At 41.6% G+C, this 15,232-nt stretch overlaps 1 protein-coding gene across 2 annotated transcripts in view; it reads right to left on the reverse strand.

The window, feature by feature from the left end:
- Positions 1–63: 63 nt before the first annotated feature.
- scap (SREBF chaperone) overlaps positions 64–15,232 on the reverse strand; it is a 34,168-nt gene continuing 18,999 nt past the window's right edge. For both annotated transcript variants that reach the window (XM_084356206.1, XM_084356205.1), the window contains exons 13-23: positions 14,094–14,479; positions 13,737–13,886; positions 9,694–9,895; positions 8,772–8,887; positions 8,052–8,598; positions 7,703–7,788; positions 7,423–7,505; positions 7,086–7,252; positions 6,774–6,854; positions 6,399–6,605; positions 64–4,836 (exon numbers count right to left, since the gene is read on the reverse strand). In XM_084356206.1, coding sequence (XP_084212332.1) covers positions 4,591–4,836; positions 6,399–6,605; positions 6,774–6,854; positions 7,086–7,252; positions 7,423–7,505; positions 7,703–7,788; positions 8,052–8,598; positions 8,772–8,887; positions 9,694–9,895; positions 13,737–13,886; positions 14,094–14,479 — 2,271 coding nt within the window. In that variant the 3' untranslated portion in view covers positions 64–4,590. The remainder of the gene's footprint in view (positions 4,837–6,398; positions 6,606–6,773; positions 6,855–7,085; positions 7,253–7,422; positions 7,506–7,702; positions 7,789–8,051; positions 8,599–8,771; positions 8,888–9,693; positions 9,896–13,736; positions 13,887–14,093; positions 14,480–15,232) is intronic.

Below are 15,232 nucleotides of genomic sequence, written 5' to 3' on the forward strand. Positions count from 1 at the left end.
AAAACGTGTCACTAATCATTCATCATTGTAAAAAATATCAAATAAATCCAGTAGACGAACAACTGCTGTGGTATCAAAGCCTCTTTATTTGAAAATTAGTAAAAAGTTTTGCATTTTTTTTTTGTGTTACAAAATAGTAAATAAGTTACCTCCACTACTACAGCCTGCGTAGATTGTAGCCAGCCAATGAAGGGGAGGAGGCTAGAGAGGGGAAAGGAGCAGACCTGTGGATTTATTGACTGAACCGTTCATAGATTTTTGTTCCTTCTCCAACAGCTCTGATTTTCCTCACAGCCGTCTAAACGGTGAGAATTGATACAGAATCTGATTTCTACTTTAGTCAGCCAGCGGGGGGGGGGGGGGATCAAATGTGGACCACAAAGCCGTTATTTAGAGGATGCAGCCACAGGAAATGTCCTTTTTCCACTCCCAACAGCTCAAAGGATGTTAGGCTGCATCCTCAAACTTTTGATATGACACGCTGACCGCCGGATGAAAAAGGTTTGAAGCTAAAACGGCAACAAGAAGCATGTTTCACTGAAGTAAACTGGGCAGAATATTCTGTCGGATATGGATTGTTACAAGGCCGAGTCCATATGATGAACCAAAACATTCAAAAGAAGCAGTGATTCTATTGAAATTGCCACACCAACCCTCCCTCCGTCCCTCGTTAAAGGAATCATTTGACATTTTGGGAATTCATTTTATTCACTTTGTGGTGGAGAGATTAGAACAGGAGACTCATACTCTCGCATCTGACCGGTAAATATAAGGTTACAGCCAGCAGCAGGTTAGCTTAGCACAAAAGATGGAAACGACTGGGGGAGAACAGTCTCTGTAAAAACTGCGAGAATTAACACATTAAATCTCATTTGTGCAAACAAAAGACAAGTCAGTGTTTTTTACGTCATACTGTCATTTTTACACTTGTTTGGTGGTTTTTGTACAGATTTAACTACTTTTGTAATAAGTCATCTCTAAAGTTACTGGTAGTCCAGTAAGCACTAATATTCTGACTGCTAGCTGTAAACTGGTTCACCCAAAAATGAAAATTCAGTCATCATCTCCTCCCCACATTCTCCACGAAACATTTCTGGAGCTTCATAGCGAAACAGCAGTGCAGGATTCTCCTAAACAACTGAAGTAGATGGGGACTTGTTTTAAAATGTAAAAAAACAACCAAAGAACGAAGAAAAAAACCCCACAGACCCCAAACTGATTTGAGAAGAATTCACCTTTTTAGCCAAAAATCTTTACTGTAAGCTGAAAGTGTTAGCGTGCACCTCGTCTGAAGCAGGTAAATAACATCTTTTCAAATCTTTCTGGGATATCACGGCTTCAGGAGGCTTTGATTACTTTAACAAGGTGTGTGGAGCCAGTTACTGGTTGTTTTTTAATGTTTTAAAACAAGTCTCCATCTGCGTCAGTTGTTCAGGAGAACGCTGCAACGCTGTTTTGCTGTGAAACTCCAGAAATGTTTTGTGGACTACGACACTTCACCTGAGTTTTCCATCGGCATCGGGGTGAACTTTTCCTTTAACTCTACACCAGAAAGCGAACACGTTAAGCAAATTTCCCAAAATGTCAAACTTTTGTTATAAATCAAATTCACATTGCTAGAAAACAAGTAAAAAAAAACAAAAACAAAAAAAAAGATCTAAAAAATAGCTACACATTTTCCCATTTCTAAAAGCTTTTTCACTACCGTTACAACAGAAAACACAAAGCTAATAAATTAACAGGTCACAGTGTCGAGGAGGGCGCAGCTCTGGTTTCTTCGGTGCAACAGGTGTCTCTCAAACACCATTTTCAGCTGCTTGTTTTGTGAAGAGAGGGGAAAGTATTTGGTCGCTCCATCCCAGTGAAACCAGACGCTGCTTCCTCAACACGTCTGCAGTGTGCGTGTTTACAAGTGCTGCAGGTGTCAACTCGGTTTACAAGTCCACACGTGTGTCCTATATGTAAGCTGATGTTCGCAAAAGTGCCTAACGTGTGTGAGCGTGTGCGTCAGAGGGGGTTAGTAGTGCAGTGAATTAGTGTTGCGATGCGATACTGTGAAGGATTTAGTTTTTCTTAACGGATTCGTTGGTCACACCTTCTGGGACTACATTCAGCAGGGGCAGCTACAGTCGATGGTGGATGATTGGGAGAAAATACATTCTGAATGTTGTTGGTGTCGGTCGGAGACGAGTCTTAAACCTGGAGGACTACATTCTCTCAGCAGGTATCCAGAGTGAAGGGGTGAAGTTCAGACACTGACCAGCAGGGGGAGCCAGATGTCACAAAGTTGACTTAACTTATATTACTTTATCAATGACTAATGTTTTGGAATAAAATGGGTTCTAGTGTTAGCTGGTTTATTGGACAAGCTATCGTCGCTAATTAATCTTTACATTTGTGTTTAAACTCATCATACATGTGACTGTGGGTAAAGTTAGAATACTAACACTTACTGAAGAACCAGTCGGCAGCTATTCTGGTCAAAATGTAACAACTAAGTGAGCAAATTAACTAAATCATCATTTATGAGACAAGAGACTGAATTCAGATATAAAAAATAACATGAGGGGACTTTTTGTGAAGGAAACTAATGTTAGAAACTCTACTGCTACTGGCTTTTTAAACCATCCTGCTGAATTATAGACTTATACTGTATAATACAAGTAAAGTCTTTTAAACAAACCAATGTAATTTATCAGAGTTATGAAGCAAAAATAGCAGAATCAGCACCGTTTCTGTGCAAAATTTCAAATCAAACATAGCTCAAGACGACGTCCACAACCCAAAGACATTCAGTCTACTGTCAGAGGAGGAAACAAACCAAAAAATATTCACATTTAAGAAAATAATTGACTTTTTCCCCCCTAAAATTGACTCAAATCAATTATCAGAGTAGTTGGTGATTGATTTAATAATTGATAACTTATCAATTAATCATTGCAGCTCTTGTCTCCTGTGGCTGAGTACTCAAGTGTCCTCTGAATACCAAGTACACAATTGTCTCTGGTTGTGGCAAACTGCCTGTCAGACTGGATACCAGTTTCATATTGGCGTTGTTTGGAGTTTGTATATAATGTGATCTAATGATTAATCAAAATTTAGAACAGAAACGGTGTGAATTCTCTTAAATCATGCTGCTTTAAGCTGTTTGAGCGAGAGAATCTGTGGCTGTTATGTTAATAATATGAGCTTACAGGGGCATAAAACAGAGCCAGACAGTCTTCAGGTGGTTTGGCGTCTCTGAACGAGTCGTGCTTCTGGATATTTGTTGCCTCTCTTCACATTTTCTCTGCCTGGCTGCAGAAAGAAAGTGAACAGGTTTTAAGACTTTAGTTTGCAGCAACAACAACATGGCAACTAGCTGAACTGTGAGCTCGGATGTCGGACGCAGTACGATACGTTTTGTTTTTGTTGGTGGCCAAAATGAAAATCCAGGATTAGAAACAGTTTAAGTTGAATTAGTTACGGTAAACAATGATTTGAAAAAAAAAAATCTCTAAAGGGCACAATTCATAAAATATGACATGTCAGTTTTCTCACCCAATATTCAAGCAGTTTGTAAAATGGAGGTAGCCTGATGAAGCGTACAGGGGCCCCTCGCTCAGCATCGGCGACCCCAGAATCAGAGTCCGACGCTGGGATACAAGCCTGACTCCAAACCAACAACACTTCAGTGTTTCCAGTTCAACATTACAAATAATCGTCATATAGCCGACGCCCCAACCCCGCCAAACAAACAATCACCATCTTACATTTATGTTATTACGTCCACATTAATATATTCTTGTTTAAGAGCCGGGATTAGCCATTCATAAACAAACTGTTATTCAAAAATGTATCGCTAATAAATAATAGATTTATACATATAAAAACAGCCCCCTCTGGAGGTTTACTTTATACAGTAATCATCAGTTCTCCCTCACACACACCTCACACACACACAACCAATCAATTTTTGTTCTCAGCAGTGTTTCGCCATAAAAAGGGCCTAGATTCATTCATTCACACACACACACTCACATTTCTGTATCACTGCGCAGCTCGTCCCAACGGGCCGTAGAGCCGTCGAGCTCGCTGTGGCTGCACTTCGCTGAGGCAGCAGGAATATTAAAAAATAAGGAGACAGTTTCATCTTCCTCTCTGGGCGGGTGGGGGGGATCACAGTGAAGCCCCACCCGTATCAGCAGCATAGAGGGCAGAGCCACGAAACAAACGCACACACACAAAAAAAGCACAAACTGGTGACCGGTGGGTCCTCTTTAAGTGAGAAACATCCAGCTGTTCTTGAACCTCATGACCCTCGAAAATGTCAACACTTCTGTGTCGAGGGTCCGTCGCCCTCCTCCGATAAAATGCAGCAGGTTGCACAATCAGTCCTCAGCTTGTTTTTACATCCAGGTTTGTATTTAAAACATTGAGAAAAAAAAAAAAAGGAGTCTTGTATGCACATGGAAACCGGTCGCGTCTCCTTTCGGTGTCAGAAACAACAACAACAACAAAAAAAAGCCAAAAACAGGAAAGTCAAAAACGATGAAGAGGAAATGTTCTGAGTGCACATTTTTCCTAAGCGAGTGCTCCCAACGTCTCTCCTCAGTCTAGTTTCTCCAGCACCGACGGCACGTACACCAGGCTGAGCTCGCTGCCGAAGTCGCAGACGATGGCGGCGTTGTCGAGCACGAGCAGCTGCCGGACGCCCTGCCCGTCGCTGCTCTGGCCCAGGTAGACGGTCTGCAGCAGGTCGCCGAAGTTTAGGTCCCAGAAGGAAACGCAGCCTTGGCCCCCCGTCACCAGGAGAGACTCTGAGATCACGCCCAGACTGGCCCCGCAACCCACCTCCTGTCCAGGAGAGAGGAGTTAGTCAGGAGAAACAACATTTTTCCCAAGTGACACTATTTTTTTCCCCAGGAGAATTGTTGTTTTCCACATGCGAATTTTTTTTTTTTTTCTAAGTTAAGGGGGAATTATTTTTCTTTCATTTGTGAAACTGAGTGAAAAAAAGTTTTTGAAAGACTTTTTTTTTTTTCATGTGCATAACCAAGCAAAAAAAAGTTTTCAGGAGAAACAAAAAGCAGGAAACAAACATTTTCCAGTTAATTGTTGTTGTTTTTTTACCCCCGGAGACTTTTTGTCATGTGTGAAACCAAATGAAAAAAAAAAAAATTAAGGGGGAAATTCTTTTTCTTTCATTTGTGAAACCGAGCGAAAACAATTTTTCAGGAGAAAAAAAGTTTTTATGTGAAACTGAGACTTTGTTTTTGCAGTGGAAATGGAACATGAAAAACACATGAATTTCTTTTTAGGGAGAAATTTGAGAAAAATTCCAGGAGAACATTTTTTCCATGTTTGAAATAGTGAAATTTTTTTGATCAGGAAAATGAAAAAATAAAATAAAAATAAAATAAAAAAATAAAAAATTGGCAGGAGAGAGCCTTTTTTTTTTCAGGCTTAAGTTTCTTATTTTTTTGTGAAATCATGTGTTAAAAAAATTTTTTTTTTAGGGAATTTTATATTTTCTCATGTGTGAAACTGAGGGGGGAAAATTCCAGGTGAACGTTTTTTCCACATTTGAAATCCAGGAGAAAAAAAAAATCATGTGTGATACGAAGTGAAAAAAAACTTTTGGCAGGAGAAAAAAAACATTTTGAAGGCTGGTGTGTATTGTTGAGAGCTGGTGGGAAAAAAAAGTTTTGCCAGAATACTATATTTTCCATATTGGAAAAGAATGAAAAAAATATTCGTTTGTGTGTTTTATGTGTGAAACTGAACAAACATTTTTCCAGGAGAAGGCATGAAACATTTTTTTTTATGTGTGTGTGTGTGAAAATGAGGGGGGAAAAATTCCAGATGGAAGTTTTTTCCATGTTTGAAATGGAAATTTAAAAAAAAATTTTTAAAATGTTTTAATTGATTCGTGAAAAATTAGGGGGAAAAAATTCCCAGGAGATTTTTTTTCCACGTGTGAAACGATGAAATAAAAGTTTTGAAAAGATAATCTTAAATGTCCTCATCTTTTTTTCCCTCATCTGTGAAAACAAGTAAAGGAAATTGTTTTGTTTTTTTCCAGTGTGATATAAATGTTTTCCAGGGAAAAAAAGTTTTTTCATGTGTGAAGTGAAAAAAGAAAAGAGAAAAAAAAGTATTTTTTGTGTAAGAGTCAAGTTCCTAAATTTCATTTTTTTCATGTGATTTAAAAAAAAAATTTGAAGGAGATTTTATACTTTTCTTCTGTGTGAAACTGAATGATTTTTTTAGATTTTTGGGGCTCGAGAGAAAGTTGCTTGTATCAAAAGACCAGAAGAATATAAAACATTAAAAAAAACCTCTAGCTGCTTGCGTTGGCAGGATGCTCGCTGGTTATTGGTGCGTTTCAGAACTCTAGTAAACAGCCTCATCTGTACCTGCTGTATGGAGTAGAGCTTGATCCCAGTGCTGCGGTCCCAGATACAGATGAGGTCATCCAGTCCCGAGCTGATGACACAAGAGGTGGTGCAGACCAGCGAGGTGACATCGCCTCGGTGACCGTAAACATGGCTGACGCGGCTCCCAGTCAAGACATCCCACAGGCAGATGGCGCCGTCCTGCCCGCCACTCGCCAGGACCATCGTCTGAGGAAGCCGAGACACAAAAACACGGTTTTCAGATGAAAGCATTTTTTTTTTTTTGGTATGTTTGACCAGTCTCGTGTCAACAGACAAGTCCAGAATGTAAATCTTGGGGTGAACTGTGTCAAGTATACTTCTTTATTGGGAATAAGAGGAAGCTGTCTCACTGACCTGGTCTATGTAGATGGATGTGATCCCTCCAGAGTGACCCTGCAGGGTGAAGAGGCAACACGAGTCCTCTAGACGATAAATCTGACCAACAAACAACAGATCAAAGATTTTTTAGGACTGAGCAGCAACAATAACAGGACTGTTTGTACCGTACTGTATTTAACAACAATAAATAAGTAAGTAGTTTTCAAGATTTGGTGGAAATCTACACATCTGTCAAATTTGAAGCTCTGACTCTTCACATCTTGTCGTTTTTTGTCGTATTACTAAATCTGGTGACTGAAGATCTGAAAACATGAGTCTGTGTGTTACCCGGACAGTGTGGTCCTGGCTGCCGGTGACGACCCGCCCAGCGGCCGCTCGCAGCACCGTGATCGGCTTCTGGTGAGCGCACTGTACGGAGCGCGTGAGCTGGCAGCTGATCACGTCCTCGCTGCTGTAACAGGGGGAGGGAGGCATGCTGCCTCGCCCGGGAGCACCTGCAGGGGGAGGACATATTAGTTTTCCTCAGAAATGACCAATTACATTTCTGCCGACTGATTCATCGACTCATTGTTGAAGCTCCAGTTTGAATTTCGTTCCATTTTATGATGGAAAAGGACGATAAAACAAGCTGTAAGACTGAACGAGTCACGTTCTTGAGCCTCACCTCTGTACTGCAGCAGACACAGAGGTTTGTTTATCTCAACAGTGAAGAAATCTAGAGACCCGTTGAGCCGAGCTGCTACGATTCTGAGGAAGAGGAAACACACAGTATAAAGTAAAGTCATATAAACATAAAGTCATACTAGTCTTACTTTAACATTACTCATGTGAGACACAACAACACTTACAATTTGAAATGCTCGTGGAAACAAAAAACAAATATTAGTCCCATCCAACAGAGACAACTATGTTTTTTTCTGTGGTTGTGTGTTTGTGTGTTTGACCTGTTGTTGAGGAAGGCTAGAGCTGTGATCCCAGAGACTCCGTCTTCATTACTGCAACGTAACGAGCCTTCAACTGCGTCCCACAACTGCAACCAACACACAAGTTAACATTCTTTAATGTGATTATCATACATTGTTTTACAGCATAGTATTCATTTTAGTTTGTGTTTCATACAGAATGACGGAGGAGGTTCAGTATCTGTCTCAAAGCTAAAGCTTTTCAGGCTCTGAACATTTACCCGCTGTGTAATTAATTAATTAAATTCAGCAGAATAACAGATCTTGAAAATAATCATTAGTTGCAGCCCGAGCCAGCATCGTCTCCATGTTAAAGTCTTATGTTACACACCTCCAGTTTACCGCTGCTCCTCCCAGCAGCTATCAGATTTCCTCTCAGCTCCATGGCCCAAACGGAGCTTTCCCAGTCTGGTGTCGCCTGCGTCCCTGCTGTGGAGGCTCTCTCTTGGGGTAAGAATACAGATGCATCCCCTAAACTGGGTCTCCTCTGGAACTGAGCTCCCGAAGGTGGCGAGGAGGAGGCGGAGGAAGGGGCGGGATAGGTGGAGGGTGACGGGGGCTCATGTTCCATGTAGGCACGCTCCACCAGACCCCCGAAGTCGAAGCCGTCCCTGGGTGGGGTGGAGAGGTGGGAGGGGGGCTGGGAGGTGAAGTTGGTGTCGATGAGCGGGGTGAGATCCGGCTGGTCAGTGAACAGAGTCGGCCGGGCGGGAGCAGTGCGTCGCCTCAGTGGGTAGCCCTCCTCCTCTGATAGGCCGTCAGCACTAATGGAGCTGCCGCCGGCTTCAGAGGCTAAACAGTCCGACTCTGCTGCTCCGCTCACGCTGTCCCAGCCGTCCCGCTGCTCCCAGCAGCCACTGCTGCTGCTCCGTCTGAGCCTGAGAGGGAAACAGAGTACTAACCTGTGAGCATGCACCACCAGTTTCTGAGAGATTTGTGTACGTTAACTTATCTCGATATACATCCCTGTCTGCATGTACAGTATGTTGGCAACGTCACCATCGAAGCACAGAAATCTTAACAAACCAAGTGAATATTGTGTCGTTCTCACCCGTGGTTTGGGATGACGGTCAGACAGTCACCAGTCTGGGCGTCCCAAACCCGAATCTGTCCTGCCAGGCAACAGCTGGCCAGCAGCATCCCGTCACTGGCCAAACACTCGATGTCCTGCAGGATAGAAAGGCAGAGCATCAACCAAATGAACAAATGGGCTTTAAGATCTACGGTTTAGATCTTTAAGTTTTTCCTGTTCAAGTGTCTTTAATTGGCTCTGTGAACTCTTATTTGTTGTTGTTACACACTGTAAACTCACTCCTCTTCCAAATAACAGCATGTGTAACATGATGACTGAAGTTATTTATACTGGCTCATTTAAAAGCAGGTTTTTCAGGTTCACAAATGCACCAGTTTCTTCTCTACAGTGCAGCTACAAAGAGTCCACCTAACCCCAACAACAACAAAAAGTTTGTCAGCCTATTGATTGCAGTTCTGCTGCTGTTTTCCTGTGCTTTTTTCTAGCAAAAGCCACATTTTGTACCGGTTAATTTGTCTATGTTGGAGTGATTTCAACATAACCTGACCCAATCAGTGATTTGCTGTCTAAAACGTGTCTGAACTTAATTTTTAACCCAGTAATAATTAGTCTTTCTGTGAACTGGCTGCTCCTCTGCAGTGACGTCCTCGTATTTCAGAGCAGATTTCTGAGTTATTTTAACTGTTAACAACAGTTAAGTTGTTTTCATATGAAGAGCTGCTTGTTCTTCTACTGATTTTCAACCAGCTCAGCATGAAATGAGCAAAATAAACTAAGCTAAAATAAAAGTTGTTTTCACAAAAATGTTTTTGCTAATCTGATAGATGGGAAAATGCCAACATCAACATTTTTCCTATGATTTCTAAGCAGATTTATGGACATCATAGATTTTGGCACAAACTGTACAAATGAGGTTGAAGATATCTCAGTCCATTCTCACCATACTGTGGCCCCTCAGCAGCAGAGGTGAGATCTCGCTGACAGGTGGCGAGTAGCCGTAATCGTCACAGGGCAGGTCCCCGCGGCGCCGGCGCCCATGAGAGACGCCGTTCTGACCGTAGTTACGTGGGCAGAGAACCCGGTAGAGACAGAAGAGCAGCAGAACCAGCAGGACGCCCGCCGCCAGGCCCAGAGCTGCCACCCTGGATGGAGGGAAAGACAAAGGAGGGATCAGATATTTAATTCTTTGTCTTGTAATCAGATAAACGTCGTCGCTGTCTGCAGCATCACTCAGGTCAACATTTACTCAATTCTACACTGGACTTGACTTGAGTTTCCCCTCAGAAATATTCTGCAGCTACTCTCTCGCAAATTAAACCTCAAAATAACAATCTTACAACCTGCTGAATGATCTGTTGAAGGATGACGTAGCGTATCTGCCTGCTTTACTACCTGCTGAGGAATTTGGCATAACTGTGATGATGAAACCTGCCAGAGACGTGTGAGCTACTCTGCCTGAAATACCAGTCCTTTAAAACTCAAACCCACCTGTAAAACCCAAAGCTGCACACAAAGTACAGAGGGGGTTTAGCTGCTGTGTCATCTAACAAAAGCTATGGATGGAAAGTAATATTCCTGGGGCAGTTCTGCTTTCATTAGACAGTAGATGGTTGAGGGCAGACAGGAAATGAGAGAGAGACATGCATGGCCAGACTCAGCCGGGGATGTTGTGATGACATTGCCGGCATCTTAAAAAGGAGATTTATCCTTCGAGGTGTATGAACTTCAGATCAAATACAAAGAAGATAAAATATGTTTTTTTAATAATTCTGTTTCTTTGGGCTCTCACACTGTCAAATTACAAATTAACTGGGGATTGTGAATTTAATGAAATAGACTTAAATTAAATAAATTACTAATTTATAAGGCTTTTCGGGCTAACCTCTCAACCCTTAATTCTTTGTAAAAATTAACCTGAGCAGAACAAAATGATCTGACATAATTTAACTGTCTGATGAAAAACAAGTAATATGAGTCAGTCTGTACTTGTTTTATTATCTCACAAGCATCAAGAAAATTCAGCCACGAGAAACCAAAAATATGTTCTTTATGAGTGTTCTCACCGCTCACTCTTTGTTCTCTCGCAGGAAGCCGGAGGAACAAACGTTTTATGTGCTCCCGTCTGAATAAAACTGGATTTATTAAGTGAACAGTCCGGAAACATCCGTGGTAAGTGACCATCGGGGCGTGTTCAGATCAGTTTATGTCTCACTTCAGAAGGAAACAACTCTGATCTTGGCTGTGATCTGGAACAATGTGGAGGTTTGACCTCTTTGATGATGGACATTTATTACTTTATTAGTTACTGAAGAAAATACACAAGGAAGCGCAACATGTCCCTGTTGTGTTCGAGAGGCTTAAAAGCTCATGTATGTGTTTTGCAGAAATAAGTTCTTGCTGTTCCCAGTTTAAATAGATGTAGCTCACACTGTCTGCTGGCTCAAACTCTGATGAAACATCTTGTGACAAAAACAACTCAGTGTCACCAATTTCTTTCACTCTAAAGTCATAGTTGGGGACTTTTGATGTGGGGATGTATGAGGTACTTATCCCTAGTCAACGTGTTACCGACTTTTTCTTCATTTGTTATTTTGCATTGCTGGTATATATTAACTACAATAACTAGAATCGTACCATCAAAACCTATAATCTCTGCATCTCTAGTAACGTTATGCAGATAATAAACAAAGACGTGCTTCAGGTTTAACAAACAGAGCTGTACAATGTGACTGTTTTGTATTTCAGAAAAATAAGATTACAAAAAAATAGCAAGAAAACAGACATATCATGATGAATTGTGAATCAATCTTCAGTCATATGTTTCAGCAGCACTATAAGCAAATTTCACCTCCCACATTAGGGGCAAACAAATCTAAATGCTAATGCAGGAGGAGGTTGGGGAGATGATGAATTTGTTTTGACACAGGCAGAGCTCGAGCAGCAATGATGCAGTGTTGAGTGTGCAGACTGAATTTGATTATATGAACACTAGCTGGTGATTGAAATGGGCTGTAGTCATATGATTGGATGTATGTGGAACATTTGACTGTAAATGCCCGAACGTCTCAAGGCTGTTGTTGTTTTTATTCCTGCCTGCAAAGATTTTTTGTAGTGATAAAAAACAAACATGCCTGTTTCGCAACCTGCTCTGAATCCGGTTGTAACAGCATGTTTCAACTTTATCACACTGGCCTTCTCTCCATCTCAGGGTCATCTAAACAAGCTGCCACTTCCCCTCGGTGAAGGTCATGACCCTGACCTAGCTTCAGCTGATAGCCTTCGTATCTACTGTCCAAAGATGAAACCAAGGACTCAACCTTACACTCAGCAGTCAAGGTGACAACACGGTGCCTTACACAACACAGCACAGTGAAAACTACACTTCAGGCTCTGATGGTAAAAACCTGACAAAACACTGTCATAATGTTTCATCACATAAGACTTGAGGTGACGTTTGTGTAATCAACGGAAGAGATCTGAAGATCTCAATCATCATATTGAAATGCTGCTGCCACGACTCTTGTTTTTAGAGACGGGACAATAAAAGGTTTTATCATGAATCTTGATAGAAACACGTTGAGTTGATTGTTCTGAATTTCCATTATCAGGATAATTGTTATTAGTGAATTAAGTTCAAGAGACATATCGACTTCTGTTGCCAGCAAAGATTACAATATACTTAAACCTGATTTAAGTTTTCATGTGTACATTTTTGGAGAAGAGCCTTATTAAGTTAAGTAATGAACCTTTATGTTGGGAGCAGTATCTCCATTTTGCCACAAGGGGGCAAAATGAGATGGTGAAACATCTTCAAGACACTGAAACATGTCCAGTTGCCTACATACAGCACTTACAATTAGGTGAAAGAGGCGAATGTACTAGATTCAAGGCAAATCTCACATTTAAGCTACAGAACAAAAGGCACGCATTCAACTAACTATGATATTAAATTGTTCTGACACTATGCAGGATAATCCATTTTCTTCAACGCTGTTACATCACAGATCTCGAGTATCTTTAAAGCAACCACTCAGCCAGGCCGGTCGACTTGCCTGAGGGAGAGGAAACAAGCGACCTCCCCTTTTCTTTGTCTCCATTTTTGCCTCAGATAAGATAACAATCAGTCCAGTGACACTTGACACAGTGCACGTCTGAGTCAAAGATGTAGCTTCTCCTTTATTTCTTTCTTCTAGAAGTAAAAGAAAAGGGCTCGCTGTGTAACTTCAACCCAAAACAATTTTAATTTTTTTTTTTTTTAATTTTTTTTTTTTTGTAATACATCTTCTATGATCAAAACTTGTCAGTATCACACAGATTTATTTTCTAAATTAGTTAAAATAAAAATAAATAAAATGTGTTATCATTGGCCTTAAAATATGTGACATTAAGTTTCAATGTCCACTCTGCAATCAGTTCAATGACACCCTGGTGGAGAGACCCAAGGCCAAGGACCTTTAACTGCTGAGGTCCCTGCTTACACTGGTCTGTGTGTGAATGTTTCTTTTAAACAAGGTGCTGATTTACAAATAATTCCCCCCCCCCCCCAAACTGATCAATTCAAGGCGGCCAAAAAAAGAAGAAAATAAAAAAATAAAACAGTATCACTAATTAGATCAGGCTGTAAAGATGTTTTCATTACGAAATTGTTTGCTCTGTTTGATTACAATGTGATTCAACGTTGTAAAACAATAAAAAGATGACGAAGTGGATGTGAGTGCTTTACAGTCATGGTGCAAACAATATAAACTCAACATGAATTACACAATCACAACAAAGAAATTGACAACAAACACACAGCACACACAGTGCTGAAGACTCATGTTCACTTTCTCCCTCGATTTACATTCAGAAATGAACCCAGGACTGAACGCTTTAGTAATGTGACACAACAGTGAGACTTTTTTCGCTTTCTGATGTTTTGTCATGTACATAAACTCTTTAAAACAGGTGTAAAGGTGCGTGTGTTCTTGTTTCAGTACTAACTTGTAGAGGGTGAGGTCCGTCTGTAGATCTGCAGCGACCTTAGGAATGGGTGGAGGGGGGTGTCTGGTGTCGTGGGGGTGGCGTGTGTCAATAGCCTCCTGGGGGCTCAGGTGAACGGTGACGGGAATGACAGGCAGGATGCTGATGTACCTGAAACAGGACAGACAGTAAACGAGAGGAGATTACAGAACCTGGTGGGGTCTTACTAAAAGAGGAGAGTGAAAATGAAATACAAAGATTAACCATTCCTTCTCAGGTCATGGTCAGGTCTGAATCCAAGCAATTTCTGACTACATTTCGTTTCTACCTAAAACAGTCTTCTACTGTGTAGCTGAATATCTCTACAGCCCCCCTCACCTCTTGGCTAAAGTGATGTTGTAGTAGCTGAAGAGCGACGGCCAGTGCCTGAAGGAGAGCCTCCTCCAGCCCTCCTCGTCCTCCGCCCCCCAGGTGATCTGGGGTACAGCAGGCGGAGCCTGGGGGAGGGGCCCCGCTCTGGCTGAGCCATGGTGGCCCTGTGATTGGTTTTCAGGTAAGGGAGTTGGATCTGGTGCGGGGTGGATGCTGAGGGTGCTCGTAGGATCTCCTCCGCGAAAGACAGGGGCTACGCCCAGGTGAGGGGGCAGGCCACCTCCTCCGGGATCTCCCAGAGGGCTTTGCTCAGACACCTGTGCAGCCAGGTAGGTGCGTATTCCAGCCGGGTCGGTGTAGACGAGGATGCCGATCCAGATCACTGTACCAACCTGGAGGTGAAGCAGATCAGTCAGTAGAGGGTTTATTTCCGGAGACTTCTGATCGGGTTGTTTTAACATTTTGCTTTCATCCAACTGATCACGACTCGTTCTTTTATTCATGCTTATATTCATATATCACATTCACATAATAAATCATATCCCTCTGTTCAATCATCAGACAGATTTTCTGCTCGACACAGAGATTTATCACAACCAATTTCTCTTTCACCAAAAGTCACAACAAACCAATCACTCAGCGTGACATAACCAGCAGAGAAACTCAGCTGCGAGGGTCTGTGTGATGCCCATTTATTCATCTGCCCTTTATTTTGTATTCAGCACAGTAGCTGTGTTTACACTCTTTAATTGACTTTATGATATAAAATGACAATGGGAGTAATCCATGGTCCTGCTGGGTTACTGCTAGACCTCCACGTCAATACAGGTCTGGGCCTACCTTTGTGTGTGGTGAGCGAAAGAGCAAACCGTTTTTTTATCACAGTGAAAATGTTGTTTTTGAAAGGCTAAACAAACAAACAAGGGAGTATATTTGAGAACGTGTTTTTCAGGTCTCACATTGGACTTTTTCAACAAGACATCCACATTTCAGTTTCGGCTGAGAACCTGAGAACCTAAAAAAGCTGATGTGGACACACGTTTTTAACTTTTTCTTCTTCAGATTTAGCTAGCTCAATGTGGATGTAGTCTGAAGCCGTCTCTGTTCATGTGGTTTCAACTGTAAAGCTACTTTATCCACTTTAA

This window comes from Pagrus pagrus (genome assembly GCF_965226575.1).
Source record: "Pagrus pagrus genome assembly, chromosome: 7".
Lineage (NCBI taxonomy): Eukaryota > Metazoa > Chordata > Actinopteri > Spariformes > Sparidae > Pagrus > Pagrus pagrus.